This window comes from Paramormyrops kingsleyae, chromosome 13 (genome assembly GCF_048594095.1).
Source record: "Paramormyrops kingsleyae isolate MSU_618 chromosome 13, PKINGS_0.4, whole genome shotgun sequence".
NCBI classification, from domain to species: domain Eukaryota; kingdom Metazoa; phylum Chordata; class Actinopteri; order Osteoglossiformes; family Mormyridae; genus Paramormyrops; species Paramormyrops kingsleyae.
The window spans coordinates 21,253,649-21,280,527 of record NC_132809.1 but is presented as its reverse complement, the minus strand read 5'-3'; the positions used below and the strand labels follow the sequence as shown (position 1 = coordinate 21,280,527).

Sequence of the window (26,879 nt, the reverse complement as noted above, 5' to 3'; positions counted from 1 at the left end):
TCACCTTTCATCCTATTTTCGATATGGTTTCTCGTTAACCTGTAACCATTGTTCTTTACACAGTCAACAACAGTTCTTCGCAAGCTGGTTGACGGTTTGACGGCCGTGATGATGTCAGACGCATGCGTGGGCGCGCATAGAACGTCGTCTGTGACGTTCAGTATGGCGGTTAGCTGTGTCTCTTTAAATTAATAACAGCCTGTTGCTTCGTATTGTGTAGGTGAGGTACAGGAGGGTGTTCTGTGAAGCAGGACATTTCACTTAGCTGGGTTAATATAAAAAATAATAGCAAGCACGCCGTTCTCAGCATCTGCAGTTAGTCATTAGTTTTTAGTTATAATCATCAAAATTAAAAGAAATAAACACTTGAAATATATCAGTCTGTGTGGAATGAATGTATACATTATACGAGTTTCAGTTCTTGAATGGAATTAGTGAAATAAACTTTTTGAAGATATTCTAATTATATGACCAGCACCTGTATATATATATATTATCAAGATTATACTAGAGCCGTTTTTTTCCATCCAGGTTTTAACATTTAAGCATAATTATTGAAACATACAAGACTGAAGTACGTAACCTCTACTAGTGCCCCTACAATGAGTGAAAGAATAGATGCAATAGCTTGCGCAATTTAAATAGATGTAATATACTTAGTTAACAAATGAAGCATAGATCTAACAAACTTCTAAGAGGTAGCTGTTCCCATTTATGTGAACCGATTTTAATCCAGAGCTTTTGGAAACACTAACCCCCCCCCCACCACCCTAGAAATCTGCAGATGGAGAGATGTCAGCATGGGTCGTACCCAGAACGGCTGTGGGTTTAGTGCGAAGGAGCCTGATTGTCAAGGGTCATCACCTAACCCAGACAAGAACAGCTATTCTTCACGAGCTTGGCTTCTTCTTACACGTCTACAGACGCGTTCACAATGACATTGCCAAAACGCCAAACGGAAGGTGCTACCTATGAGGCAACGGCGCATAAGATTAAACGCGTTCCCTTTGGGGGTGCTCTTTTTTTTTTTTTTAACAAAATGAATACGCTTTGGGTAATACATCAGTTATGTCCGTTGAGCCTCGGAGCTTTTATTCAGTCGTATTTGGTCCAAATAACGTACAGTATGGATGTGCCTAAACAGATCTATAAAAGTATAAATAATACCAACTACATATGCTCACAATTTGCTCAAACTGTATCCAAATACATACTTATCAGTCATCAATCAAAAAAAAAAAGAGGAAAAAAAAAAAAGTCTGCAAAATGTCACTTTCACAACTGGACAAGCAAATTGAGAACCTGTTCACATTGAGAGATGTGGAGGACGTGTCTGGTTTAAGAAACATTTCAGACACTGGATCCAAATAACCATTTAAAAATACCAATCAGAAGAACTTGTAGGCAAGTGTCTAATAAAAATACAGGCCGAGTTGCAGTCAAGTCTGTGTTCTTTCTGTGTACTTCTGGTGAAACACAAAGTTGAGTGTAAGTAAGCCTACAAAGGCCTCTGAAATTTCAGAAAATTTCTGAAATTTTTCCTTCTGAAATGGCGCCCTCTGTGGTCCTTTTCCCTGACACTATTGAAAACCCAACAAACACAAGCCTGAAGCTTTTAACAGTTTTTTTTTTTTGTACACATATATTTACAGACATTCGGCAGGAGGAGTATGAAAACAGCAATGGATGAGCCCCACCCAGCAGGGGGAGGGGCCAGACCACTAGTCCAGCGCGATAATGTCGTCATCAGTGGAGGTGGCGGGCTCCTCCAGCCGCTTCCTCTTCGACCTGCCCTCCCCAGTCTCCGCGTCTTGCAGCTTCCTCTTGTGTCCTCCAGGCTCTGCAGCAACATCCGTGGCACTTGAAGATGGCTCTTCATCCGAATCCACGATGAGCACGTCATCCTGCTCGGCGGGGGCTGGTCGGGACAGAGGTTCACAGAGACAGTCTCACCCCTACATGCCGGCTTGTCAAAAGAAATACTAGACCCACCAGGCAAATGAGCCCCAGAAGAGGGTAAAAGGACAGCAAAGCTGGGTGACTGTCACTCACCCTTAGAAGAAGTGGAAGGCAGGGCTGAGTCCTGGTTGCCATTAGCAATGTTCTTGGCCTCCTCAGGGGCGCTGGGTGCAGGTGCTTTTTCTGGAGCATCACCCACCACCTCAAACTCCACATCCTTCTCCAGGTCCTCACTAAAGACACACGCCAGACAGCGTTTATCCCCATGCACCCATGAAAACAGTCACATGGGCACAAATGCGCACACCCACCAGTGCAGTACGTTAACCAGGAGTGTGTAGTCCTGCAGAAAGTCATCCGCTTGCAGCCGGCTCCCATTCCGGATGCCAAACTCGGATAGGCACCTGCTGTTATTTCCTGCAGATTCAAGAGATTTTCTGTTATATATATATTCTGAAGTAGATCTGGCTGAACCAAGGACACAGCACCCTCTGCTGGACAATAGTCATATTATTAATTAAAGAGAAGGAAGCCTGACCCTCAGTTTCCCCCTCCTCGGAGGAGATAAGGATGGTTCCCTTTCCATCCTCGATCTGAACGTCTGGTGCCACCATGCCGAACTTCTCTTTCAATATCTGAGGCATACAACAGTGCAAACCAGTAAACCATAATGTTTATCACCTTCCAAACTGGTATATTTCCCGGGCCAAGTGCTTTAAAATACCATTTTTAATCAAAATATAACTTCGCAGATAAATGTGAAATTACGTGTACAAAGTTTGGACAGGAGGGTTGGACATTAAACACGGCTCACCTAACAAGGAAATATTAACCAATCACACAGCACCCCTTCTGAGGGGAGAAATGCAGGTTGGCATGTTTTTTATGGGATAAGGCAACTGTCACCCATGTGTGTGTGTGTGGTTGACGAAAGAGAACCAATATTACAGAAGATGGACTGTAGTATTTAGCATATAGTGTTACTGCCCTACCCACTGAAACTCAACACCTGAACACCTCTCCTCTGTCCACATGCTGCACCGATGCTCTGAAATGTTAGTGGTGATCATGGCAGATGTAAGGTGGCGGAATTGGCTGAAGCGAGACCCACACCTTATCCTGCAGGCTGAGCACCAGGGTCTTGCTCACGTTGAGCCGCACTGTGACCTCCGGCTTGCTGGCACAGACGTAGCAGTTGGCGTTGGGTGGGTCCAGGGCACAAGGAACCAGGAGCTTCTTCCTGGGATTGGGCTGCTTGTTCAGGAACACCTGGGGCACAGCAGGTGGCGCAGTGGTTAGGGAGCCACATCGGTATGTAATCTGAGATCTGAGGTTATGGTGTTTGGGGGGTGTCCACACCGTGCGGCACTGCTCCAGCTCGCCAGATAGGATCTTCAGCGCCTCCAACACGATGAGGCCAGCGATGACGGCGTTGGTAGTGGCAATAGCTGGGATAATGTTCCCTGCCATAGCTGGAGAGAGAAGGTGACAATCAGGCACAGGAGCAGCCAGCCACCCCCCCCCCACCCCACCCCCACTTCAGGGTCCCAACCCCCACTCACACTTAACGTCAAAGCGGCTCTTCATGTTCATGCTGAAGACGTGCATACGCAGGTTGGCCGCCGCAGTCACAAAATCCATTGCTGGGGGGTCGTCCTGTCAATCGTGAGCAAGACAGAAATGTCAGACACGGACTTTTACGCTAAAGCCACTGTAACAACAGCCCATAGTAATAAGGGGGACAGAAGCACTTACATAGAGTTTACATACTCAAATATAATATGCTAAACCTAGAACACATTCAAACTAACCAAAAATAAGTCTTTAACAATCCCTGCAGCCATGAAACCAGGGGAAAGTGCAGTAAACATTCCATCAGCTCCCCTCGGAGGATAAGGATACTCAGCCCATCGTAGCCTCCCTCTCCCACTACGTCTGAGACCCTGACAGCTTCCCCAGGCCTCACCTTGTCCCACACCAGCTGGGCCCCCTCGCCCTTTTCGGCCAGCTGAGCACGCAGAGTCTCCACGCTGCTGGAGAAGAGCTGGGAGTGGCCCCTGACACTCAGGACCTGCTGGTCCCGCAGGCCGGGCCCCGACGCCTCCTCCTGGGAGCACGCTGCATCATGGAGGGAGGGGGGGACGTGTCATTCGTGTCACACACGCAAATCCTCAGAGCATCAGGGTGGAGCCCCACCACCGTAGGTGACACAGGCAGCAAGCCGGACAAAACATGCAGTGGGAAGGGCATCCTGAAGAGGGCGCCACAACACGGTCACAATGAGGTCACTTCAGACAGATGGCACAGACTGACGGGAGGGAATAACGATGGGAGCTTACAGTCCATAGCTTCAAAAACGTCACTCGCTTTAAAAAGGCGCAGCAGGTGCCCCACTACTGTCAGCTTCACAGCACAAGTGGGGGTCAGAGAAAAGCGGACGAGGTAGAGTCCCGCTCACCCATCTGCTGCACGTTGGCCCAGTTCAGCGGCTGTGGGGCCTTACGCTTCTTCCACAGCTTGTCCATCGTCAGCAGATACATGATGTCATCTTTGAAGAGCTGCAGATGCAGAGAGCCGCAGAGACGGCCTTTTAGATGGCATCCTTGGCAGCGAGAGAGGGCGAGGGCGGTGGGCACCCACCTTGTTAAAGATCTTGATGGGGTCATAGCCGGTGGAGCGGGCCCACTCCTTGGTGGACACGCGCTTGATGTCTCCATCCTGGTTGGACGCTTCTGCTCTTGCGGCACTTTGTGCAGGGTCCCCTGGGAACGGGACAGGGATGTTAGAGCATGGACCCCCCCCTTGCCTGTACGACACGGCGTGCTAGCGCTCGGCCGGGTGGGACATGCGCTCACAGGAGGCCTCGGGGTCGGCAGTGTCCGGGGAAACCTCCTGGTCAGCGTCCTCCTCTCCAAAGAGCTGACTGCAGAAGACAGGAAAGCAACAGCTCACAGGTCAGCGCCTCCTTAGAGAAACGCCACGTGGGCGTACAGACAAAGACACTGGCTCATACTCTCTCCTGGGGCCACAACAGTCATTACAGTAACTTCTCGTTTTGCACAAGTCGAAAATAGCCCATTTAAAAATAACGCCGTATATCCTCAAGTAGATCCCTCCATCCTCAAACCAGCTATTAAGAGCCACCTGGAGTCTGTCCCAGGCAAACAGGGAAATCCCTGGATGGAGTGGAAGGTCATATCAGGACACGTACAGCAATTCACTATGGGTAATTTAAAGACACCAATTAGTCTAAGTGAGTGACTAATTGTGAGATTTAACCTACATGACCGGTTCAGAATATGAAACCATGACACACACTCACATGAAGAAGCAGCAGAGGCCCTAAACACAACTGCTCAATACATATGATATTTCAAATCACTCATGCTGGTAAACTGCAACTCTCAGGTAAACAGAGAAACCTCTATGCTTCATCGCAGGCATTAGGGAGGAGCTGCACGCTGACTATACAGGACACACACTCTCTGACCGACTGCCTTTCCGGTATATGCTATGTCCTACACACTGGACAGCTGCACCCAACAGCATCCAAGCTCTTACTTATAGAGGTATTTGGCCCACACGATGCAGTGGATGGGCTCGGAGGGGGTGTTGCGAATGGTGCATCCTGGGAAGGTTTTCTGGGTGGGCTTCGGCTGGCACTCGTAGCATTCGGTGAGACCCTGTGAGGGACATGAGCACAGCAGTGGGGTTAGGGTGACACTCTGCCAGCTACCGCTAGCCCGCTAACCGCTAGCCCGCTAACACCAACAGTCATTCACGAGGGCAGCCAGCACTGCTGCCTTACAGCTATAGTGCTGGGAGCTTGAGTCTCATTCTGGGGGGGCAGTGTGTGGTACAGCGGCTGAGGACTGTGCCCATGATTGGAAGGTCGCTAGTTTGAATCCCGAGGCCGGCAGACTGATACCACAATTGGGCCCCAGAGCAGGGCCCTTAACCCCCAGCTCCAGCACTGCACGCTGGCTGACTCGACGCTGTGACCCCAAACTTACCCTCTCACCAGTACATGTGTCTGTGTCTTTCATAGAGCGCAAGACTGAGTAGGTGAAAAGAGATTTTCCCATGAGGATTAAGAAAGCTTCTGTATTCTGTTGTATTCTATAGAAACTGCTGTGCTCTAAATACGCAGACAGGGCCCCATCCATCTTACAACTGCTCATCTACTACAGGGTCATGGCACAAGGGCAGGGGGCAGGTGACCCCTGGGGGAGAGACACCAGCCCACTGCAGGGTGCAGACAGCGTGACCCACTGTGCTGGCACAGACTGAGCTACGTGTGCTGATTGGATTTGGAGTCAAGACTCACCTTCTTGATGACCGTCACCTGGCCCAGGTACCCTGCCGTGCCGCTCTCTATCAGCGGGATGTCTGCCGCCAGACACATCCTGTTCACATGGTTACGGGCCGCTGCAAGACACAGGGGGACGAGACGGGCAGGACAAGGCGGCAGTGATGAGAGTAAGCGAGCAGAACAGAGGGATGGATGAAGCAAGGGTGAACTTTAACGGCCGGGGAGGGAAAGGATGGCGAGCGCCCCATACCTCGATTGTCCAGGGCGTTCATGACCAGTGTGAAATTCCTGAAGAACTCCACATTGTAATCAGGGCTGTGGATATAAACACATAAAAAACACAGACCACACCGACGTCAGAAACAAAACCAGTATCCAACCGTATGCACACAAGGCAGCTGACTTACTTCATGATGCTGTCATGGTAGGACGTGATGTTCGCATCAGGACAGAAGTGCAGTACACTCTCCTTAGCAACCTACAACAGGTTAGTCGTAACAACACACACGTTACACACTGAGCGCAACAGTGGAGACAGCAATATTACACAACAAACAGCAAAACATAAAACATCTATCAGAACAGGCACCAAACCACACGCTTCACAGACATTAAAAACATCATCGACTGTTATATTATACAATTAAATGCAAACTAAACACAAAACAAAATTTAGACTGTTTGCAGGAACAAAAAGATAAGAGAGAAAACGAAATACTCTCCTTACCTGAGCTTTAGACTTCCCCACGTGTTTTTTCTGGAAGAGGAACTGTCTGTTCAGGTTGCTGACATCAATGGTGTCCAGGTCGATCTGTAGGCGGTCAGTTAGTTATCAGCGATCACACGTGCAACCGCAAACCTAACACACACACCCCCAAAATTGTGTTGTAAATCAGCGCTTCATTTAACGGGCATACTATACTGGACACTTAGCCCGCTACATATACAGCAAAAATAAGTCCCAATTCAAAATTCATAGCTTACGCTCATTACTAAAAGCTGGTCTAAGACAAACTGGGAGTTTTAATTCGTGAAAAGTCTATGGTAAAATGTTGCTCACGCCTCATTCTTTAATCCCTTCAGTAAATATTACAGGTGCAAACTTATGCATCTGTAGGACACTAAAAGAAAATTTCGATGCCCCGAGTTTCCATCTCCATGCAGACCGACGCCGCCGCAAATGTGTGTAAAACGTCACCGGTTTTTGCGCTCCTTTTCCCTCCCATACAGAGAGACCGGCTGGCGGGTAAATGTTCGGGCAAGGGCAGCAGTGGTGCGGACGATCAGGGGACAAAAACACGCACGTCTGCTGTCATCTGGTATGACAGCAATGCAACGATCAAGGACTACAGGCGTATGCGACATCGCATGAAAGTGTTAGTGGTAGCCGTGCAGGGTACCAGAGGCTTGTAAGGGGGCTTTAGACAAAGCTCGGGCAATGCACGTAGCTGCAGCTACGGGTTCGCTTTTAAATCACACTCACGCATTCCCTCTCACAAAGAGCCGCTTTTGCACCGCACAAAGTCACACAATCTTAAATCTGCCCGCCTGATTACCCGATACCGCTGGATAGGCCTTTCGGGTACAAAGGCAGGCGAAAAAAGTGTGCACCCCCTTTTTTCCTCGTCTTTCTTACCACTTCAATGTTTTTGAAGCCGGTGAGGACGAGATTTTTGAGCAGCTCGCATCCGATGCCCCCGGCGCCGACCACCAGCACTTTGCAGGACGACACCGAATCGGCAAGCTCTTTACGAAGGGACCCCACCAGCTGTACCATTGTGAGCGGCTACAATCGGACGCGGCACTGTATGAAAGCTCCACTACGGAAGCTTTACGCCACTATTAGCGCTACAGAGGCGATGACGGGAGTTCCGTCAGAGAAGATACAACAAAGAACACGGATACTTAGCTTTGGCGCCACCTGTCGGCGTGACGGACCACACACTCCGACACCGAGCCCCCACTCATTTTCCATACCAGCTTGTCCTATGCAGGACTACCGCTATGAATTTCGTAACGCCTTGAAAACATATCGTATTGGATCCCCAACTAAAACCAATCCAGTTATGTTCAGTTATGTCACCGAAACCAACGAAAGTCTTCCTCTCCCTATATGGGCAGCCCTGCAGGTTACATGTTCATGTCTGGCTCCCTACAATGACATAAATATTTTAATTGCCAGGCTAAAAAATTGACCTTAACCTTAGAATTGATTTTTAAAATGAAAATTTCAATTTCAAAAGGTACTTCAGTATCAATTCACACATCTTCATCACATATACTTAAGTTAACACAACCTGGCCCCATTTTGACCTCAACACATACGATGGTTAAACTCTTTTGATGTTAGATTGTCTTGAAGGCATAAAACTGAATTTATTCAGTTCCTTATCTGGTACATTATTAGTTAACACAAGGTAACACAAACAACACGATTCAAGTATGGCTAACATGTGCTATGATTTTGAAGTTGTTTTTTTCTGGATGGAACATAAATGTTATATAATGTTATTAGGGTTGGGTTTCAATAAATGGTTTTAAAATATAAAAACTGGAGTATAGATAACATTTGGTGTTAACAATAAAATCACAAAGACATCATGTGTCAAACAATGTTTGAGATTTAAACAAGTGAAATTTCTTTTTTTTTTCTTTCTTTGAAATAGAACCACAGAGTCTGTCTGGGTATCAGATGATAACAGTTATAAACCCCTCCCACATTGCCCCCCCCCACTCGGCATTCGGCTCCTGGCTGCCGCAATTTGCCTCTCAATAAATCAGAGACCAGAACAAACAATAGAATAGCCATTTCCATGACCGAAGTTCTTGTACAGTGCACAATACCGACTGGTCGGAGAGCTAGTTGTAAGTCCAAGCAGTCGTTAAACAGGTAGGTCGTTAAATGAGGAGTGTCTGTATTTGTTAATTAGATTATGCATATTGTAATATTTGTTATTTTCACCACATTTTCAGCTTCTTTGGATTGCATTTTATTCCTCTGCCACCCCAGCAAAATCATTGGTCCCAGTCTGGCCACCCCATTATAAAAGGTCTGGCTTGGTCGCTGGCCCTGGATGGTTCACCAACCCAAGGCAGGGGACACACACCATTCACACACACATTCATAACTACGGGCTATGTGGCAACTCCAGTTCACCTTAGTATATTTTTGGACTGTGGGGGGAAACTGGAAAACCCAGAGAACACCCTACAGCAGGGGTGTCAAACTGCAGCACAGTCCTGCACAGTTTTTGGTTTACCCTCATTTAACAGTGCTAATTACCACACAGCTCATAAGCTAAATCATTTGTGGTGGAACAGGGAAAGAGCTAAGCTACACAGGGCTCCGGCCCCCCAGGACTGCAGTTTGACACCTCTGACCTACAGTGATACGGGGAGAACTTGCAAACTCACAGCCTCCTCGTGCTGCTGTGGTCAAGGAAGCGCTACTGGAGTCTGAAGGCCAGAAAGGAGAGAATGAGGAACAGCTTCCACCCTCAGGTCGTCCGCGTCCCCAACGAGGACAATACACAGCTAACAAGTCATTTTTTGCACTTTTATCAAACTATACTGCAATTTCACACCCTTTTACTACTGTGGACATACTCCTCCCTATTTTTATTGCTTTTATTTTGTAGTCATTTTGTTTTGATTGTTATTTTATTCTTATTTTTTATACTGTTTTATTTTCCTTTGAATTGCATACTTCCTTCAAGAACATTCCCAGAAAGTGCTTCACTACACAGTGTATGAAACAAATAAAACTTGAGACACACATAGAGCCAGGGCCGAGACTCGACCGTAGTCTCCAGAAATATGCGGCACCACTGTACCATCGTGCTGCGTTATTATCCATCCATCCATTCTCCATACTCACTTGTCCTGTACAGGGATACAGTGGTCCAGAGCCTAGTCCAGAAGCTATGGGTGCAAGGCAGGGAATATCCCAGGACGGGGTGCCAACTCATGGCAGGGAGCCCTTATCATGATTATTGTTATTATTGTTACTATCATCATTATTATTATGAATTAACTTTTAATCAACTTTTAATTTTCAGCCCAAACTAGCTGTTACAGATGCAGTGCGACTGACAGGTTTGAATATGTGTGACTTTGTGTTATCAGGGTAGGAGAAGCTAAAGTGATTCCACGTATCAGCACAGATGTTTGCTAAGTCTGGGATCTCTTCTCAGCTTCTCGTCCAGCATCAGGTACTTCTGCGGGGCGTAGTCTTTATGCCTAAAACAGAACACATAGCAATGATGGTGACATAGCGATGAAGATCGGGAAGTCAGGACTGCAGGCCACATCAAGTGTTAAGTGAGAATAGTGAGCAGGCTGGACACCTGCTGGACCAGCCAGGATCAATATTAAGTAGGTGGATATTAACCGAAGAATAGATCATATGTGTCATTAGTTGGCATAGCGATCACAAAGCTGGAATGCCCATAAGGTTGTTGGTTTAAATCCTTTATTGTTGGTTTAAATTATTAAATAATTTTTTTCTGATGCAGTGTTGCTGATGAAATTTGGAAAGAGAGTCGGGGAGACGTGGTGTATAATTTGTGGGTCAACGTGACCAGTTGGTGTAGGGAAAAGGGAGTGGGTGGCCGGCGTGGTAAATATGTGAGGGTCTGAGTAAACCTACTCTTCAAAATGCTAGCAGTGGCATTAAAGGAGGCGTGATGGCAGTATAGCGCCCCCTGGGTACCTGCCGAGGCGCAGCTTCAGCGCTTTGATGCGCAGCACGGCACCGGAGCAGTAGGACATGTAGGCCTCCTTCTCCTCCTGGGTCATGGACAGCTGGTTCTGCTGGTACCACTGTTGTTTTAGCCGCAGCTGCTGGGTCTCCTGCACATAGCACCAGTGCCAGTTGGTACTATTAAGAATCACTCTGACACTGACACTCTGAGCTGACAAAGCCTCTAGATTAGCTGTTGATGTCTTTTTGAACTTTCTCATGGCTGATTCACTGAACAGATTCTCTTTATTCAATTTTTCAACTCAATTTTATTTGTATAGCGCATTTTCACAACACTACATTGTCACAAAGCGTTTTGCATTATCCCGACCAAAGCTCCTGGTGAGCAAGTGGGAAGGAAAAACTCCGTAGAAGGAAGAAACCTTGAGAGGAACCAGACTCAAAGGGGAAGCCCATCCTCCAGGGGGCAGCAGAGGGAGCCCTAACCCTGACAAGACCCAAAGGGAGCCCATCCTCTAGGGGGCAGCAGAGGAAGCCCTAACCCTAACCAGACTCAAAGGGGGAGCCCATCCTTCAGGGGGCAGCAGAGGAAGCCCTAACCCTAACCAGACTCAAAGGGGGAGCCCATCCTCCAGGGGCTGGCAGAGGAAGTCAAATGAGCAAGATGGCAAAGTCCCAATTTACACTGTCCCAATTTTAAGGTCTGAGTCTCAAGGCTTTCTCTGTAAATAGGTATGAAGACTCCAGACTGAGCAGCAAACTGGGCACAGCCCCTGTGACTTGGGTACCTTCTGGAAGCGCTCCTGGATCAAATTGGCTCTGTAGACCAGCTGCTCCTTCAGGCTGGCCAGGCACTCCTTCCTCAGCTGCTCTGCCTCCTCACGCGTCAGATGCTCGGGGTTCCCCAGTTTAGCCAAAAGTGGCGCCAGTTCATCCACCCCCTTCCTCTCCTTCCACAAGCGCTCCTCATTAGCTACACGCTCCTAGGAGAGGAGGAAAGAGGAGCAAGGCGCACGCAAACACAGAAAGGAAGCAGGTAAAGAAATAAATATGAGTGCGACTAGCAACATGCTTTCTCTGGGGGGTCAGTAGAGGGCGCCCTCACCAGTTCCTCTCTGTAGCGACGAGCTTCATCACTCCAGGCTGTGCTATAGATGGAGATCCGGAGCTCACAGTTACTCTCCTCCTTCTTGCGGAGTGCAAGGATGTCTCTGACCTGGAGACACACAGGTATTCACACAGCACACAGTGGAACACAAGGATACACGCACACGCTCCTCAGAGAAGCAACTTTGGGTGGCGACAGAGAACGGGCTGGGAAAGCCGCTGCTCTTTGCGTACCTCTTTTGACGAGCTCCTGATCTCCTGTGTTACCCTGTCCTCCTCTTTCATCAGGGACACTAGCATGTTGTACAGAGACTGGTTCGTACACGGCTTCTCAGATGGGTCCACCTGCAGTGTAAGGAGCCCCCGAAACACAGCTCATATAGGCAGAGGCACCAAGACAAACTTAACAATAGGCAGCAGTAAGTTAACCTTGGGCTACCGTCACGGCATTGCACTGGATCTGCCTGCAGATGCTGCTACAGTAGTACTAATCAGAGGCATGTTTTTCTATCTCTATGCAGTACCTGTATCTTTGACATTATGACCCGTCTCAGTCAGAGTCCTGGTGTCCTGCAGTACAGCATTAGACAGGAGTGAACGCTCTCGCTCACCAGGAAGGTGGAGACCATGTCGGGGCTGAAAACTTGCTGCCTCTGGGATGGGGGCCACTCTTGGAACTTGGCAAAGCTGCGCTGTGCGGGGATGATGTGGTCGTCCTCCAGGTGGTAGGTGACCCGGATGAGGCCCTCCGCAGTCAGGAAGACACGCTCGGCCACGTCTTCGCCGGCTGGCTTGGAGCAGTCTCTGCCAAAGCGCTCCACCACCTTCTGCGAGGGCCACATTGGAGGGGCACTGCTACAACCAACACTCATAAAGGATCAGTGTCATAATGACCTGCTCAGGGCTATTCCCAGGATTTACTGGGTACCTGCTGGATACATGGCTATGGATAATGCTATTTGTACAATTCCTTATATTACCAGTATGGGGCACTGTTCTCCGCTGGTGGTCCCTCCAGGCCCTGGAGCTTTGCCGAAGATGATGTGTCTGTGGTACAAGAAGTCCGTGCGCCCTTCGAAGCTCTCCGTTATCTCAGTGGGTCGCTCTACTCGCTTGGCCAGCCCATCCACGCGGCTGTGGCTGTAGAACTCCATGTCGTGCTCCATTCCCTGGAGCAGCATCGCACACCTGTGGGCTACGGGACACGTGATATGGTATGGAGTAAACAGGTCACCTGATGAGGGTCACATGATGTGGCATGCAGTGAACAGGTCACCTGATGAGGGTCACATGATGTGGCATGCAGTGAACAGGTCACCTGATGAGGGTCACATGATATGGTATAGAGTAAACAGGTCACCTGACAAGCTGCTTTCTGTATTCAGTATAATTTCCTATTCATGACATATTAATGTATTAATGTAATGTTTTTGTAACCACTTGTCTTATTGAGGGTTATGGGGGGTCTGGAGCCCAGCCAAGACACAAGGCCATGGCAGAGACTCGAACCCTGGTCCCAGAGGAGTGGGAGAACAGTGCCACTGTGCTACCATGCCCCCCGACCAATCATTAATTCCCTCCTTAATAGCAAGTTAATTATGAGCCCGAAGCCCAATTCGGCAATAAACATGCAGAAAACAGTTTATTAACCTAATGGAAAAAGGGTTTAACTGCATAACCTCCACTATTAGGCAGTCAATTTCAATACTGCTTTTGGTTTACATTCCTGACATCCTTCTAATATTGCTTGTACTACAGGGAATGTGGGTGCATGACTGAGTGGTATTTACTTTTAAGGGCTTGGCTCCTTCCGGGTCCAAAACGCTCCAGCGTCACATTGGTGATTCTGTTCAGCTCACGCTCCTCCAAGTAATCTTGGCGATGCTGGAACCACTCTTTTACGGTATCTGACTCGGTGCCTTTTCGCCAGACCACACAGAACCACAGCAGAACCGACAGAACACATGGAGAGAAACAGTGAGACATACAAAAAAAACATAAGTCAAATACAAAAAAAAAGAAGTCAAGTACCAGACATGAGCACAGCATAACTGAAGGTTCCATCTTGGCTGCCTGTACATGCTAGCAAAAAACCCATGAATGTAACATGAGCTGATCTGGCTTGTTTCCATAGCAACCACAGTAACTATGGTAACTGGAGAGGGTCTCACAATCCAGGTCTTTGTAGGTGGTCAGGCGTATCACCAGACCGTCCTTGAGGAGATAGGGTGCGACCTTCTCCAGCTTGGCTTTGTGGTACTGGATCACCTTCACCCCCGTAGGGCACCTCATCTCCATGTCTGAAGGTGAAACATGGCGGTGAGACAGGAGTGACAGGTGGGACAGACACTCAGAGGCACTTACATGACACATATAAGACAGTCAGCGCTCTGCTTTATCTTTTATATCAAGCAATTGAACCCAAAATATTACCTCTGTAAGCTCTATTTCAAGACCTACATATCCGTGGGACCGCCACAAGTTACTGTGTCACAGCCAAGTTATAGTGAACAGCTCGTCATTCACATTGGTAGTTGTAACTTCAGTGGTGATGACATAGAAGGTTGAGTCAAAATGCACACTGACAGATGTCTGAGCATTAGACGCTCGAAACAGGAAATGTTTTCAAAATGAAAGGTGCAAGATATTTTTAAAATTTAGCAAAGTAGAGAACAGTCATCCACCCACATGAGAAAACGAGACACTTCGGCCTGTAAACAGCAGCTAGAGAAGTTTGAGAGGCTGGTGTGCGCAGATGAGAAGACGTATGGACTGTACCATGACAATGTGGTGTACAAAACGTCATGAAAAGGATAGTTAACCACAGACCATGACTCCATTATGCCTGACAGGCTTAATAACAGTGATAAAATGTAGGATGAGGGTTTATAATTCGGCTTGTACTCCTAATTGCAGCTCTGGTCCTCATAATTTATTTAATGCATCCTTCCTATGCTGTACCCTAGCCTTGATCCTTGTGCTGCTTGGGACAGACTCTAGGTCCCCTGAGAATCTGTACTGGAAAAGGATGGATGGATGGATGGATGGATACAGAGATGGGTGCATAGTTTATTGTTGTTATTTTCACTGAGAACCCAGGGGAAAGCAAAGATGGTTACCTTGCTGAGAAATCTCGATTCTTTTCACCCAAGATGGAGGCATTTCAAATACTTTAAGGTCCTCCTCCTCCTGCAAATAAACACACGTGAGGCAGATGCTGAGAAACGACATATTTGATGTTTTTGTCAGGGAAACACCATGTTCTTCTTCTGTATACTCAAGGGAGAGAGATAGTAATGCAATATTTATGTGAACAAATCCTTTAAAGGAACAGTTTTAAAACCACTATGTGTGTCCATCAATGTGCTACCAAGAGAGGTTAGAGAAATGAGGTCCTAAGTAACCTAACAGCTACTTACAAGTGTACAATATGTAATCGTAACACTACCAGGGATTATACCTTAGCTCCATGCATTGAGTTGGTGTTTTCTCTCCCAGTTCTGCATAATTCCATATATCCTCTGCCTCAAATCTGTTTCTGCTACTTGGCACTTGTTAATTCTGTTTGGTATGGTGTGTCCTTTTACTGTTTTCCCTAATGTCTCCGGTTAGTCAATCTCTTGCCTTGACTTAAGAGGTCATCAGCTGGGCCTGAATAAAAACCCATCACTTCATGAGTCATGGACTGCAGTGTGAGCATAGCCCGGTTAGAGGCAGTCTCCGGCCTTGTGGGCCCTAGTGTGTTGGGGCACAATGAAACTGTGCAAAGTATATAGCACAACAAACGGCAACTGAAGACACATGTTCACAGTATGTCCAAAAAAGCAGGAGAAGTTTCAGGGAGACACACCTCATCACTGTACTCATCCTCAGGATCCTTTGGGTCAGGAAGTAGCAGCTGGGGCTGTACTGGGAGGCAACACAGCAGAGACTCCCACTTGACTGCATTCCCCAGGTCAAAGGTCATCTCCTGTGGGTTTTGCCATTAGTAGAAACGTGAAATCGTCCTGTTACACGCAGTGACGTCACATGCGGAACAGCGACACTAACCACGCAGCCAGAGCGGCACTCCTGTATGTTGACCCAGTAGTTCTGGTGGTTCCAGATGCTCTCCACACCCAGGAACCGCTTGTCAGTGGTAGGGTAGCTCCGTCCGGTAAGCGGGTCAATGAAGAAGTTCTCTGGGACCTCCCGGCTGCCGGACAGCACCAGAACCCAGCAGTGCACCCAGTGGCCTATAAAGCGGTCCACAGGGGGGCGCTCACTCTCCTGAAACAAACGACAGCATACACAACATTATACAGTACAGCAGTGATCACCAACCCTGCTTCTGGAGAGCTACCACCCAGCAGAGCTTATGTGCAGCCCTAATTTAACACACCTGATACTGATAATCTAGTAGTAGCAGACTGGTATTAGCTTTAACATAGCAGGCTCCAGTACTTATCTATATCAGGTTTGTTAAACTAGGGCTGCACCTAAGCTCTGCAGGGTAGAAGATCTCCAGGAGCAGGGTTGGTGATCACTGGTATACAGTAATCCTGTAACAAAACAAGCAACATACTCAACATTTATAAAATAAATAACATAACTCATTTACAAAATCACACATTGCTACAGCATAAAACACTATTATAACATTGATATATAATGATAGAATCATCTGAAAACAGAGCATGTCCACGCAGTTTCACATTTGTCACACTCCCACTGAAGGAATAAGTGATTTGGAAATGAGGGACACAGAATGGCGATTTTACCGCCCACCTGCAGCCTCTGCTCATCCTGCTGCCGTCCGGCAACGGCGGCCTGAACGCCAGCCTGCCGCTGGCTCTGCTGCTGCTCTCTGAACCTGCTACTCAGATCTCGCCGAGGTTTCACACTGTACTTTTTCAAAGGGGTCTTCTGTTCCGACATCTTCTCCTAGTCAAAAACACAGTAACAATTCATATTTTTTTAATAAGGAGCACTTTTACCTCCTGCCTCTAGAGTTGTAGGTTCAAGTCCCAGCCTGGCTGTATGTATTTTATGGAATTTTAATGTTCTCTCTACACTGTGTGCTGGGTTCCTCCCAGCAGCCTAAAGAGATGCTTTTAGGTACATTTGCATCTCTGAATTGTCCTGGAATGAACTGCCATCCCATTCAGGGATTAGAAATGGTAATATCTACTCAAGACATGTCACTGAAACCAGCAATACCACATCTGTTGGGTTGTGGTCGCAAAGTCTTTGCTGACCTTGTCTTGGATGACCAGCAGGGGGCACTCTTGGCATGACTGGTTGAGCAGACACGTCTCCTTCACAGCATAGCCACTGACACAGTAAGCGTCATAGCCAGCACCCAGCAAAAGGGAACAGAGCAGTGTGGTGAAGTCGAAGCAGCTGCCTCTTCGGGTTTTTAGGACCCAGGTTGGGGAATAGAGATGCGTAGGCTATAGGAACATAACAGACACCTCCAAATAAGACCTGAATCACGCATGTACACATGGTCTACATTGTAAGATGTAACTGATTAGCTTTCTTATTCTATATTTCAGTTTAATCATTTGTTGTAAATCATGCATTGTGAGCTATATGGACTTCCTATAGTTTGTCAGACATACATATATTAGACTTAATAGCTCTCTTTTGCTTCAATTGCAGGATTGAAGACTCATGGCATTTTTTTCAACCAGGTTCCACATGTAGCCTCCTGGAATGCTTCTCCAACAGTCCCAAAAGACTTTCCACAGGTTCTGGGCACATGTTGGCTACCTTGCTCTTATTCTTTGATCCAACTCATCCCAAACCAGTAGTATCAGGTTCAGGTTGGGAGGGATTGTGGGGTGTAGGTCACCTGTCACAGCACTCCAACTCTCCCCTTGTTCACTAGATAATTGTTACTACATAACCTGGAGGAGTGCTTAGGGTCATCATCTCATTGAAGAATAAATGATTTTCAGTAGGTGTGTCCAGACTTTTGACTGGTACTTTTTTCTTTCTTTCCAACTTAGACCTTTTTTTCACATGTAACTGATTTGCAGATTTTCCAAGTCTACTGAGTTTATATTTGTCTACTTAGGTTTAGAGTTTATATTTTTATAGTGTATTTTCTGTATTTATATATGCAAATTCTATGTGCCTTTTGTTCTGTGTTAAACTGGAGCCACATCGTCTCGTCTCTCTGTATATTTGAATATAGTGGAGATGACAATAAAGTTCACTTTGACCTTTGACCTACTGTATACATACTGTGACGTCTACATTTGCTTCCGTTTGCCACTGCAAATCCCATCAGCCCTGACTTTAGGGCTTTCCTATCTTCCCTTTTGTTTGATATAGCCCATGCCCTTTCCTGATGACCTGACAACTGTCACAGGCTATTCACTGACATGTTTATTCCTCGTTGATCAGCTTTGCTCTGATGTATTCAATGATTTTCCAGGAGCTGTGTAACTGCTGTGTGTCTGTCATGGCTGTATTACCTTCACTATGTCACTATTTGTGGTGGTTTGAAGCCTTAGGCCTAGTTCCTACTTCACTTCTCCATGTGTGCTTTCGGTCCACGGACAGTCTTGAGCACAGAATCATGTGTCCATAGTACATTAGTTGGTGGAAAGCAGATGGCTGATATTCAGATGGCCGATATTCCAGCAAACCACAGAGGGCAGATGTATTGCAAGCATTGCAACTCACAGAAATATAAGCAGTGTAGAGGAATTGGCAATTCTTCCTCTACTCTTGCTTGGTTGACCTCTGATCTGTGAAAGTTAGTGTTGCCACCTCCTGGAAACACCTTGCACATGCTCAATCGCATGATTTCTGGCGGACATAAAAATCTGGGCTACACGCACACCGCCCGGGGCAAAGCCATGAAAGCAAAATTTACAATCACTCACACTGTGCACGGACCAAAAACGCATGTGAAAAAGTGAAGTGTGAATTGGCCTTTACAGTTTTCCAGACAAAGGGCTAGTCTGTTTCAACGTTTAACCTTAACTCCCATTCTACATTAAGTGGACATGTTTCTCAGTCATGAAAGAATGCACTTAACTGGCAGTATTTGTTCTGGTTTCAGTTTGTGTTTATTACGATGATGATCATGTCTCTACTGACATGATACTCTACTATATTATACCGCATTCATTTCCAAATCGTGTTGTTTGGACTCACCAGGTCAAATGGGGGATCAAGAGGCAACAGGGCCAAAAAGTCAGACACCAAGCTGGAGCACCCATCCCAGGTGTAGAGCTCAGGGTACGGCAGAAGGGTGGGCTGTAGGGTGGTACTGACAAACTTCTGTCCAGGAGGGGAGACAAGGGGACAGAATGACTGGGAACCCCTCCAAGCCAATATCCCGTGTGTTCGTGACGGAAGAATAACAGCACGGGTCATATGCTACTCTACTACTCTGCATGTGACTCTGAAGTGTGACAAGTGCTTTTGTATTAAATCATTACCAGTCCCAAATAAAATTTAGATTTAAAACAGTTCTTCACCACATATAATGCATTTCATGTAATTCATGTAATCTTCCAAAATGTCAAAGGATTTAACTTTAAAGTGGTATAAGTAATAAATCTTAATGTGCTTTAAAAAAGATTTCAATCAAAATACGCAATAAATTAATGAATTAATGTACAAGCCTCACTGTTTAGTTCAATAATAATTCTGATTGTGTAATAATGCATGTCACCCCATATGTTCCTTTACAAAACAGCAATTGAAACCCTCAGAGGGTGAGATTCCAGAGTATTCTTGAATGTGATCTTCCCTGAATGCTGATCTGCGATTCTTGCCCTATAAAACCTCAGAGACTTGTCAAGTTCTGGTTTCCCTAAATACAGACAGATCACAGCTACTATAAATACAAAAGCCAGCAGGGTGTCCAGCTGTTTCCATGAGAACATCCCCATCCCCAGCCCCACACACCACGTGAAAACCATCTCACATTAACATACCAAAATCTAACTGATGGGAAACCTGGACAAAAACAACTCCATCAAATACAAAAGTGAATAAATGTGCACATTTAAAATGTGCCTGAGTATAAACGAAAGGATATTCATATAATTCTTCAATTTAAAGAGAATAACTGTTCATCAAACTGGAAAAGGTTGACATGATTTTTCCAAGATGACCAACAAGGAATGACTGTGAGTAAACATGTACTGTCTGGGTCTAGACAAAGACATACCTCTTGCCATTCTGCAAGGAGGAAAGCGCATATAAATGTAAGGAATTCACACCAACACTTCAGAGGAAGTGTAATGAATGAAACAGGAAGAATGCATTTCAAAATTCATTTTTCGTTCATTTTAAAAACACACTAATAACCCAAAATATTCTTTTTAGATTTCACCTGCTTCACACTTTGAAGTTAAGGTCATAGTTCCCACTAAGAAATGTGAACATGTATGTTTGAATGATTGTATGTGTTTGTCTGTGTGATTGTGCATGACTTTATGTGTGCATTGGTGCGAGTTTGTGGGCAGGTTCTGTCCGTATGCTGTCTATATATATGTCCATTTTTGTGTGAGTTTGTGTGTGATTGCCTGTTTCTCTACCTATATATGTCAGTTTGTGTGAATCTGTTTGTGTGTTTGACTGTCTGTCTGCCTGTCCTCCTGCCTACAGTATATGTGTCCGTCTGTGCGTGAATACCTGGACCCCGCACTCATTGAGTGGGTACAGCAGTAGATGTTTGCGGATGGGGTACAGGTGGGCATACTGACAGTGGAAGTTGTGTGCCATTTTCAGCAGGTGCCGTTCCTGAGGCGAGTGCTTCTTGTAAGATGCGGGACAGCACAATGGGTCAGGCTGTAGGGCTCTCACCCACCTGTTGGATTGGTTGGATAGAGAAATGAGTCGGTCACAGCATGACAACATGTACAAAGTACCGATGAAGCTCACAGGACACAGGAAGACCAAACAAACTCCACACAGATACTGCTAATGGTATTTCATATTCAATGTGAAGCAACAGTGCTATTTATCTGTTTTTAATATTATCTTTTCATTGTTAAAAATGAGTAATACTTTTTCGCATAGACACATGCTCTGCTTAAAATGCACACACAGACAGATTTCTGAATTTAAATTTGCGTTAGGGGTTTTTAAAACTCACAGGGGTGAGTGTGCTGAAGAAGCGTCTGCTTCGGGATGCGTTTCCTCGAGTTCTTGTAGTTCTTCAACTACACTTCTCTCTGAGCCCTGATCATCTTCTTCCTCTGCTTCCAGTATCCTCTCTTTTTGCTGATCCTCCATTTAGCACAAATGAGCTACTTATATGTTGTTTTAGGACAAATTAAACTACACAAGAACAGTTAAAAGAACTCACGAGTTTAAAAAAACGGTAATTTCATGTTCATTCTACGATCAGATCCAGACTTGGCAAAAATGTTAAGCGATGTTGAGTTCTCTCATTCGGCGTCTTGTCTCCATGGACACGCCAGGCACACGGTCACGTGATTCCCGCGAGGTTTACCCCAGAGAGAGTGGCCTTAGGAACTTTCATAATTTGCGAGAAGGACAGACGTTGATACATAAATAATCCAAACTAAAACCGCAGACTTTTAATAGTTAAGTGTGTTTCTTTAAACTTTAGCACTGCTAAATTATTAATCAACAATACTATAACGTCAAGTTTGTCATCTGAAAACCTTATCAAGTACTATTGTGGTCAGGGAGATAATAATGTTATTAGTTTATCATTGAATATCAAGTAACGTTAATGTTTCACTACCGAGCGGCACAGACTCCTGGTTTTGGTTTTGCCTGGAATCAATAAAACAACAAAAATCGTTACATGTTTTTTTTTTTTTGGTAAGAGACACTATCTTTAACAAAAAATATTGTCTTCGCTTCAGAATCTAATTTTCTGTGATTGCATGGACACAACCGTGAAGTTTTAAGTGTGTGTGCCAGGGACGAATCCCTGACCTTTTTTTGCTGTTCTTTTTTCTCACCCCCTATGCGAGTCAGAGAAAGCCTCCTCCCCCGGTCGCCGGACAGACAGCTTTATAGCTCGCTTTCGCACTCGGCCCTAAGAGACGCAGCGGGACCCGAGAGCTGAAGATGGCCTGCGCGCGGCTCCTGATTTCGCTCGTGCTGCTGGTCGCTCTACAGCGCGCGGCGGGCTTCTGGCTCTTTAACGTCATCTTCCCGCCGAACGCCAAGCCCCAGCACGTGCCCAGCAACAGCACCCCACCTCTGATTTTGGGTGAGTTGCGGGGGGGTGGGGGTTAATGCTAACTAATACCTTCAGTCTGTAACTGTACCTATGTCAACTGCTGGGATTATTAAATGTTGCAAACATCCGGTGTATGTAGCAGTTTTATTATAATGTAAATAGTATGTCGGTTTTGCAAACTAGCCCAACACTTTTGATGCAGCTAATTTTAGTTTTATAATGGAATAATGTAGATTTATTGTAACATTTTCTTGCGTGAGCATGACAGTCAGAATGCCTGAGTGTTATGCCTTGATGATTGCATGCTGTAACAATAATTAGGAATGTAGTACCTTACAGGAAGTATAATGGTTGATATTAGCTACCTTTCCATTTTTTCTTGCCGTCAGGAACTGCTTCTGATTATGGCACAGTAGCCATTAAATATGGTTACTTTTGGGTCCATTTCCCTTCTTCTGCACTGCTTCTTCTCGAAGGAGGCACATTGTATGCATGCCAAATGAAAACTATTAAAACTAAATAATAGTTCCTGGTAGCGTCCACCACATCTCCAAAGTGTCCTACTTTCAGGAACCTTTGCAACGTCTGCAGTATGGGACTGGGGTTGAAAAAGTGGCCGTTGATTTTGCATGTCCTAGAGAAACAGCTGGTGTGCAGTAATGCTGACAGAAAACAGCATAAGAACCAGAAGCTAGCAGGTAATAGGAGAGGGTATCTGAACTGAGTAAATTATAGTCACAGGACAAACACTTCACTACTGTTTCACAACCATTTTCGGACAGCAAAAGCATTGACTGCACCCACGTGGGCAGGACAATCTGGACTTTATCCGAGCAACGTTCTGTTTATTGAAAAGATCACATTGACAAGACTAAATTCTCCCATGAGCATTGAAGTGCATGACAAAAAAGAAAACAGACATACTTTAAGGCATCCTTTTCAAATACGACAGTACCAGGGAACCTGGGAAACCAGCTGGAGGCCAAGGTGGACAAACCCCGCCTGGTGCACTGGATGTGTTACAAGAAGACGGACCACTTCTTCACCATTTGGATTGACCTCAACATGTTCATGCCCGTTGGTGTTGATTGCTGGATTGACAACATCAGGTCCGTAGGCGTGTGTTTCCACCCTGAATCTGAAATTTAGGGATAGGGTGGTTCTACTTACATACAACAGTGATAATTAACTCAAAATAACCAAACATTTTCTTATCTTAAAACATTACCTCAGTCCAGAGACAGTGTGGGAGAAACCATTTTATTTCAAATTATTTTAAAATACGATGCCTCTCACCTCACCTCTTACACTCTTTTGTTTTGTTGCTTCCATTTAAGCCACACCTTCTTCTGTCTTCGTTTTGCTTCTGGGCTGGGCTGTGCCTCTGGAGTTCCATGTCTGCTTATAACATCCTTCTCCATGCAGGATTGTGTATAACAGGACAACACACAAGACCTCCAATTCTCCAGGTGTGGAGGTGAAGGTACCGGGGTTTGGGCAGACATATCCAGTGGAGTTCCTGGACACCAACAAACTCACAGGTATGTTATGGTTCTGTCCTTATTACACTCACCCGTAAACCTTTGTCATTCTCATCAGAATCATAATGCAGTTTAATTTGCTCCCTCTGTCCAGGGTACCTTCACACTATGGTACAGCACTTGGTGAACGCAGGGTATGTTCGCGATGAGACCGTCCGAGGAGCACCTTACGACTGGAGGATTGCCCCCAGTAAGTACCGCCCTCCAAGCCTTGCAGATGCTCTCTGCCCAGTGTGCAGATGTGGTGACAGTGCTTTTGTCTCTCAGATGAGCAGGAGAAGTACTTTGGACGGCTTAAGGCCATGGTGGAGGAGATGTATGAAGAGTACCAACAGCCGGTTCATCTGCTTGGGCACAGCATGGGATGTAACTACATCCTGTACTTTCTGAACCGTCAGTCCCAGGCCTGGAAGGAGCGCTACATCAAGAGCTTCATAGCGCTGGGTGCGCCCTGGGGAGGGGCAGTCAAATCCCTCAGAGTGCTGGCGTCAGGTGGGTCATGCACCAACAGCAAAGCATTATGACATAATTATGATTATGTAAAAGTGAAGTCAGTCCGGGTTAAACATGTAAAACAAACAGAAGCATTTGCCTTTTTTAAATACACAAATCAAACAATGTGTTTGACTTGAAACTAACAGTTTTTAAGAAAGAAAATGTAATGTTTTTATTTAAAAAACACACGCAAAAGCTTTACACAGCCTTTATACATGATAATCTTGCAAAACCTAGGTGAATGTCTGGCCTAATCATGCTTTGTGGGTGTTTGTCTAGTTAATCTTGTCAGATAAGAGCAGCCTGGTTAAACAGCAGCGCACCAGTCCTTCGCTCTGTGGCGCACAGAAGCAGGGGCAGTCAGCTCTATGTATTACGCGAGCTATTGAGTGCTCCAACGGACAGATATCCAGCATTCATTACATGTCATTTTTTCAGTTACATAACTGAATCTCTCCGCCCCAGCTCCATGTGTGTGGAGTCTGCATGTTCTTCCCGTGTTGTTGTGGGGTTTCCTCTAGGTCTGGGGTGTCAAACTGCAGTCCTGGGGGGCCGGAGCCCTATGTAGCTTAATTCTTTCTCAGTTCCACCACAAATGATTCAGCTGAAGAGCTGTGTGGTAATTAGCACAAGTTGAATCAGGTGTGTTAAACGAGGGGAAACCCAAAAATGTGGGACTGGAGTCTGACACTTGTGCTCTAGGTTGTCTGGTTTCCCCCTACAGTCCACAAACATGCTAAAGTGAATTGGAATTGCCAAATTGTCTGTACATGCGTATATATGCCCACCCTGCGATGAGCTGCTGTCCCGGCTTCTGTTATTCCCTGCCTTGCACTCAAAGTTTCTGGGATAGGGTCCGGACTCCAGTAATCCTGCACAAGACTAGAGGGTATATAAAATGGATGGATGGACAGACATAACTTTGAAACGCACCTAATTCCATCATTTCCTATACAAGGTGTTTTAAAATTCTTCTTGGACAAAATGATTTGCATGCCATATTTTTATTGTGAAGAGATATCTGAACATAGGATCCATCCTTTTGGTGCCCCTCCATCATCATCAGGTGAAAATGATGGAATCCCGTTCGTATCCAACATCAAGATCCGTGAGAAACAGCGGATGACTACTACCAATCCTTGGATTATCCCTTCAGAAATGGCCTGGCCCGAGGACCACGTCTTCATCTCCACTCCGTCCTTCAACTACACCGTCCGGGACTACAAACGCTTTTTCCAGGACATCAACTTTGAGGATGGGTGGTACATGTGGAAAGACACCAAGGACCTAACAGCCGGCCTGCCCCCACCAGGTGTGGAGGTGTACTGCATGTACGGGGTGGGGCTTCCCACGCCAGTCACCTACGTGTATGACCAGCAGTTCCCGGACGCAGACCCAGTGGACATCTTATACGACGATGGCGACGACACAGTGGACAGCCGCAGTATGAGTCTCTGCAAACGCTGGGTTGGCCGGCAGCAGCAGCCGGTGCACGTCATAGAGTTCCAAGGCATGCCCCACTTGGACATTGTCTTCCACAACAAGGTGCTCACCCTAATCCAGAACATCCTAGAGGGAAAACCGTGGCCGTCAGAGCAACCTCCCAGCCCCGCTTCAGCACAATTTGATCAGTCCCCCATCCCTAGCCCCACACAGCTGGACCAGACATCATCTCCCACGCCAAATTCTGCAGATAAGGAGAAGGGGCTATAATTATTAGCCATCCACATAGGCTGTGAGACTCAAACACAATGCTCCAGGGATGTACTTGTACATCTGAATGCAGTTTTTGTTGCTCCATTGCAAAGTTACAGGACAGTAACCACATCCCTTTGTCTCTTCATGTTTTCTAATTATATTAGCCATGTTCAAATTCCACATAGGTGTTATGCATTGATATCTAGTATTAATATATTTACCGATATAATGTGTGTAGTTATCAGAGAAGGTTAAGCTTAGAGTTTTCTAGGAATTAGGAAAGTTTTTTTTAAACAACTGGCAAAACCATGTTTCTTCTTCTGTATGAACATTTGATCTGTTGTTGTTGTGAACTAATTTGCAGCGTTTATGATTGTAGAATTGATTACATAAATATTTTAATAGATAAAATAATGTTAATCAATAAAACATTTTAGTTGCTGCCGTTTCCATTTTGTAATTTAATTGTTTGTTGTATTCTCTTATCATTGGAAGATACTGATTGGTAACTGCAGATATACACAGAACCAATATCACTTTACTAAACTATCTGAAGCCTATATATACACCTCACATATATGCAGTGTAATTATCATGAAAGAACCCAGATTCTATCTATTCTATTCTAAACCGTACCTCTAAGCACTATCATTGAGAAACCGTTATGCTTTTGCATACAGGTACGTGTGATATGTACTGTAATCTGCCTGTCCCTATATATGCTTATTCACATGTTTACAAACGCCTTACCAAAATGGGCTCAGTTGTATTTTGTAAGTTAAATTCTAACTTGCACCTTTTGGATTATTACTGTTGAATTCTGATTTTGAGTGTTTTGGTATTTCCCAAATTAACATGAGGAATCCGAACAAGTATTCACTTATCTACCGAGAA

The 26,879-nt window shown here is 45.8% G+C and overlaps 3 protein-coding genes across 5 annotated transcripts; 1 reads left to right on the top strand and 2 right to left on the bottom strand.

Moving 5' to 3' along the window:
* Nucleotides 1-1,055: 1,055 nt before the first annotated feature.
* uba2 (ubiquitin-like modifier activating enzyme 2) lies at nt 1,056-8,154 on the bottom strand. Its single transcript, XM_023841653.2, has 17 exons — nt 7,908-8,154; nt 6,999-7,082; nt 6,679-6,749; nt 6,522-6,586; nt 6,287-6,387; nt 5,521-5,642; nt 4,815-4,882; nt 4,600-4,721; nt 4,418-4,517; nt 3,926-4,077; nt 3,522-3,615; nt 3,319-3,431; nt 3,073-3,228; nt 2,498-2,594; nt 2,271-2,376; nt 2,053-2,192; nt 1,056-1,918 (listed from the first exon to the last, which is right to left on the bottom strand). The coding sequence occupies exons 1-17, from the start codon at nt 8,046-8,048 to the stop codon at nt 1,722-1,724; spliced, it is 1,929 nt and encodes a 642-aa protein (XP_023697421.2). The 5' UTR covers nt 8,049-8,154; the 3' UTR covers nt 1,056-1,721.
* Nucleotides 8,155-10,019: 1,865 nt separating this feature from the next.
* Nucleotides 10,020-22,142, bottom strand: ccdc135 (coiled-coil domain containing 135). 2 transcript variants are annotated; one of them, XM_023841649.2, is made up of 18 exons: nt 22,028-22,142; nt 21,187-21,320; nt 20,724-20,898; nt 19,233-19,358; nt 17,318-17,512; nt 16,848-17,003; nt 16,131-16,349; nt 15,931-16,050; nt 15,200-15,269; nt 14,252-14,380; nt 13,871-13,999; nt 13,061-13,275; nt 12,692-12,907; nt 12,315-12,425; nt 12,079-12,189; nt 11,762-11,956; nt 10,983-11,122; nt 10,020-10,510 (listed from the first exon to the last, which is right to left on the bottom strand). In XM_023841649.2, the coding sequence occupies exons 3-18, from the start codon at nt 20,811-20,813 to the stop codon at nt 10,426-10,428; spliced, it is 2,307 nt and encodes a 768-aa protein (XP_023697417.2). In that variant the 5' UTR covers nt 20,814-20,898; nt 21,187-21,320; nt 22,028-22,142; the 3' UTR covers nt 10,020-10,425. The 2 variants fall into 2 exon arrangements, with proteins under 2 accessions (XP_023697417.2, XP_023697416.2); XM_023841648.2 differs by lacking the exon at nt 22,028-22,142 and having other exon boundaries at nt 21,187-21,563.
* On the top strand, nt 22,137-26,435 carry lcat (lecithin-cholesterol acyltransferase). Of its 2 annotated transcripts, none has more exons than XM_023841652.2 (6): nt 22,137-22,281; nt 23,204-23,360; nt 23,677-23,792; nt 23,887-23,982; nt 24,060-24,284; nt 25,354-26,435. In XM_023841652.2, exons 1-6 carry the CDS (start codon nt 22,137-22,139, stop codon nt 25,998-26,000), a joined length of 1,386 nt encoding a protein of 461 aa, XP_023697420.2. In that variant the 3' UTR covers nt 26,001-26,435. The 2 variants fall into 2 exon arrangements, with proteins under 2 accessions (XP_023697420.2, XP_023697419.2); XM_023841651.2 differs by having other exon boundaries at nt 25,303-26,435.
* The last annotated feature ends 444 nt before the right edge of the window (nt 26,436-26,879 follow it).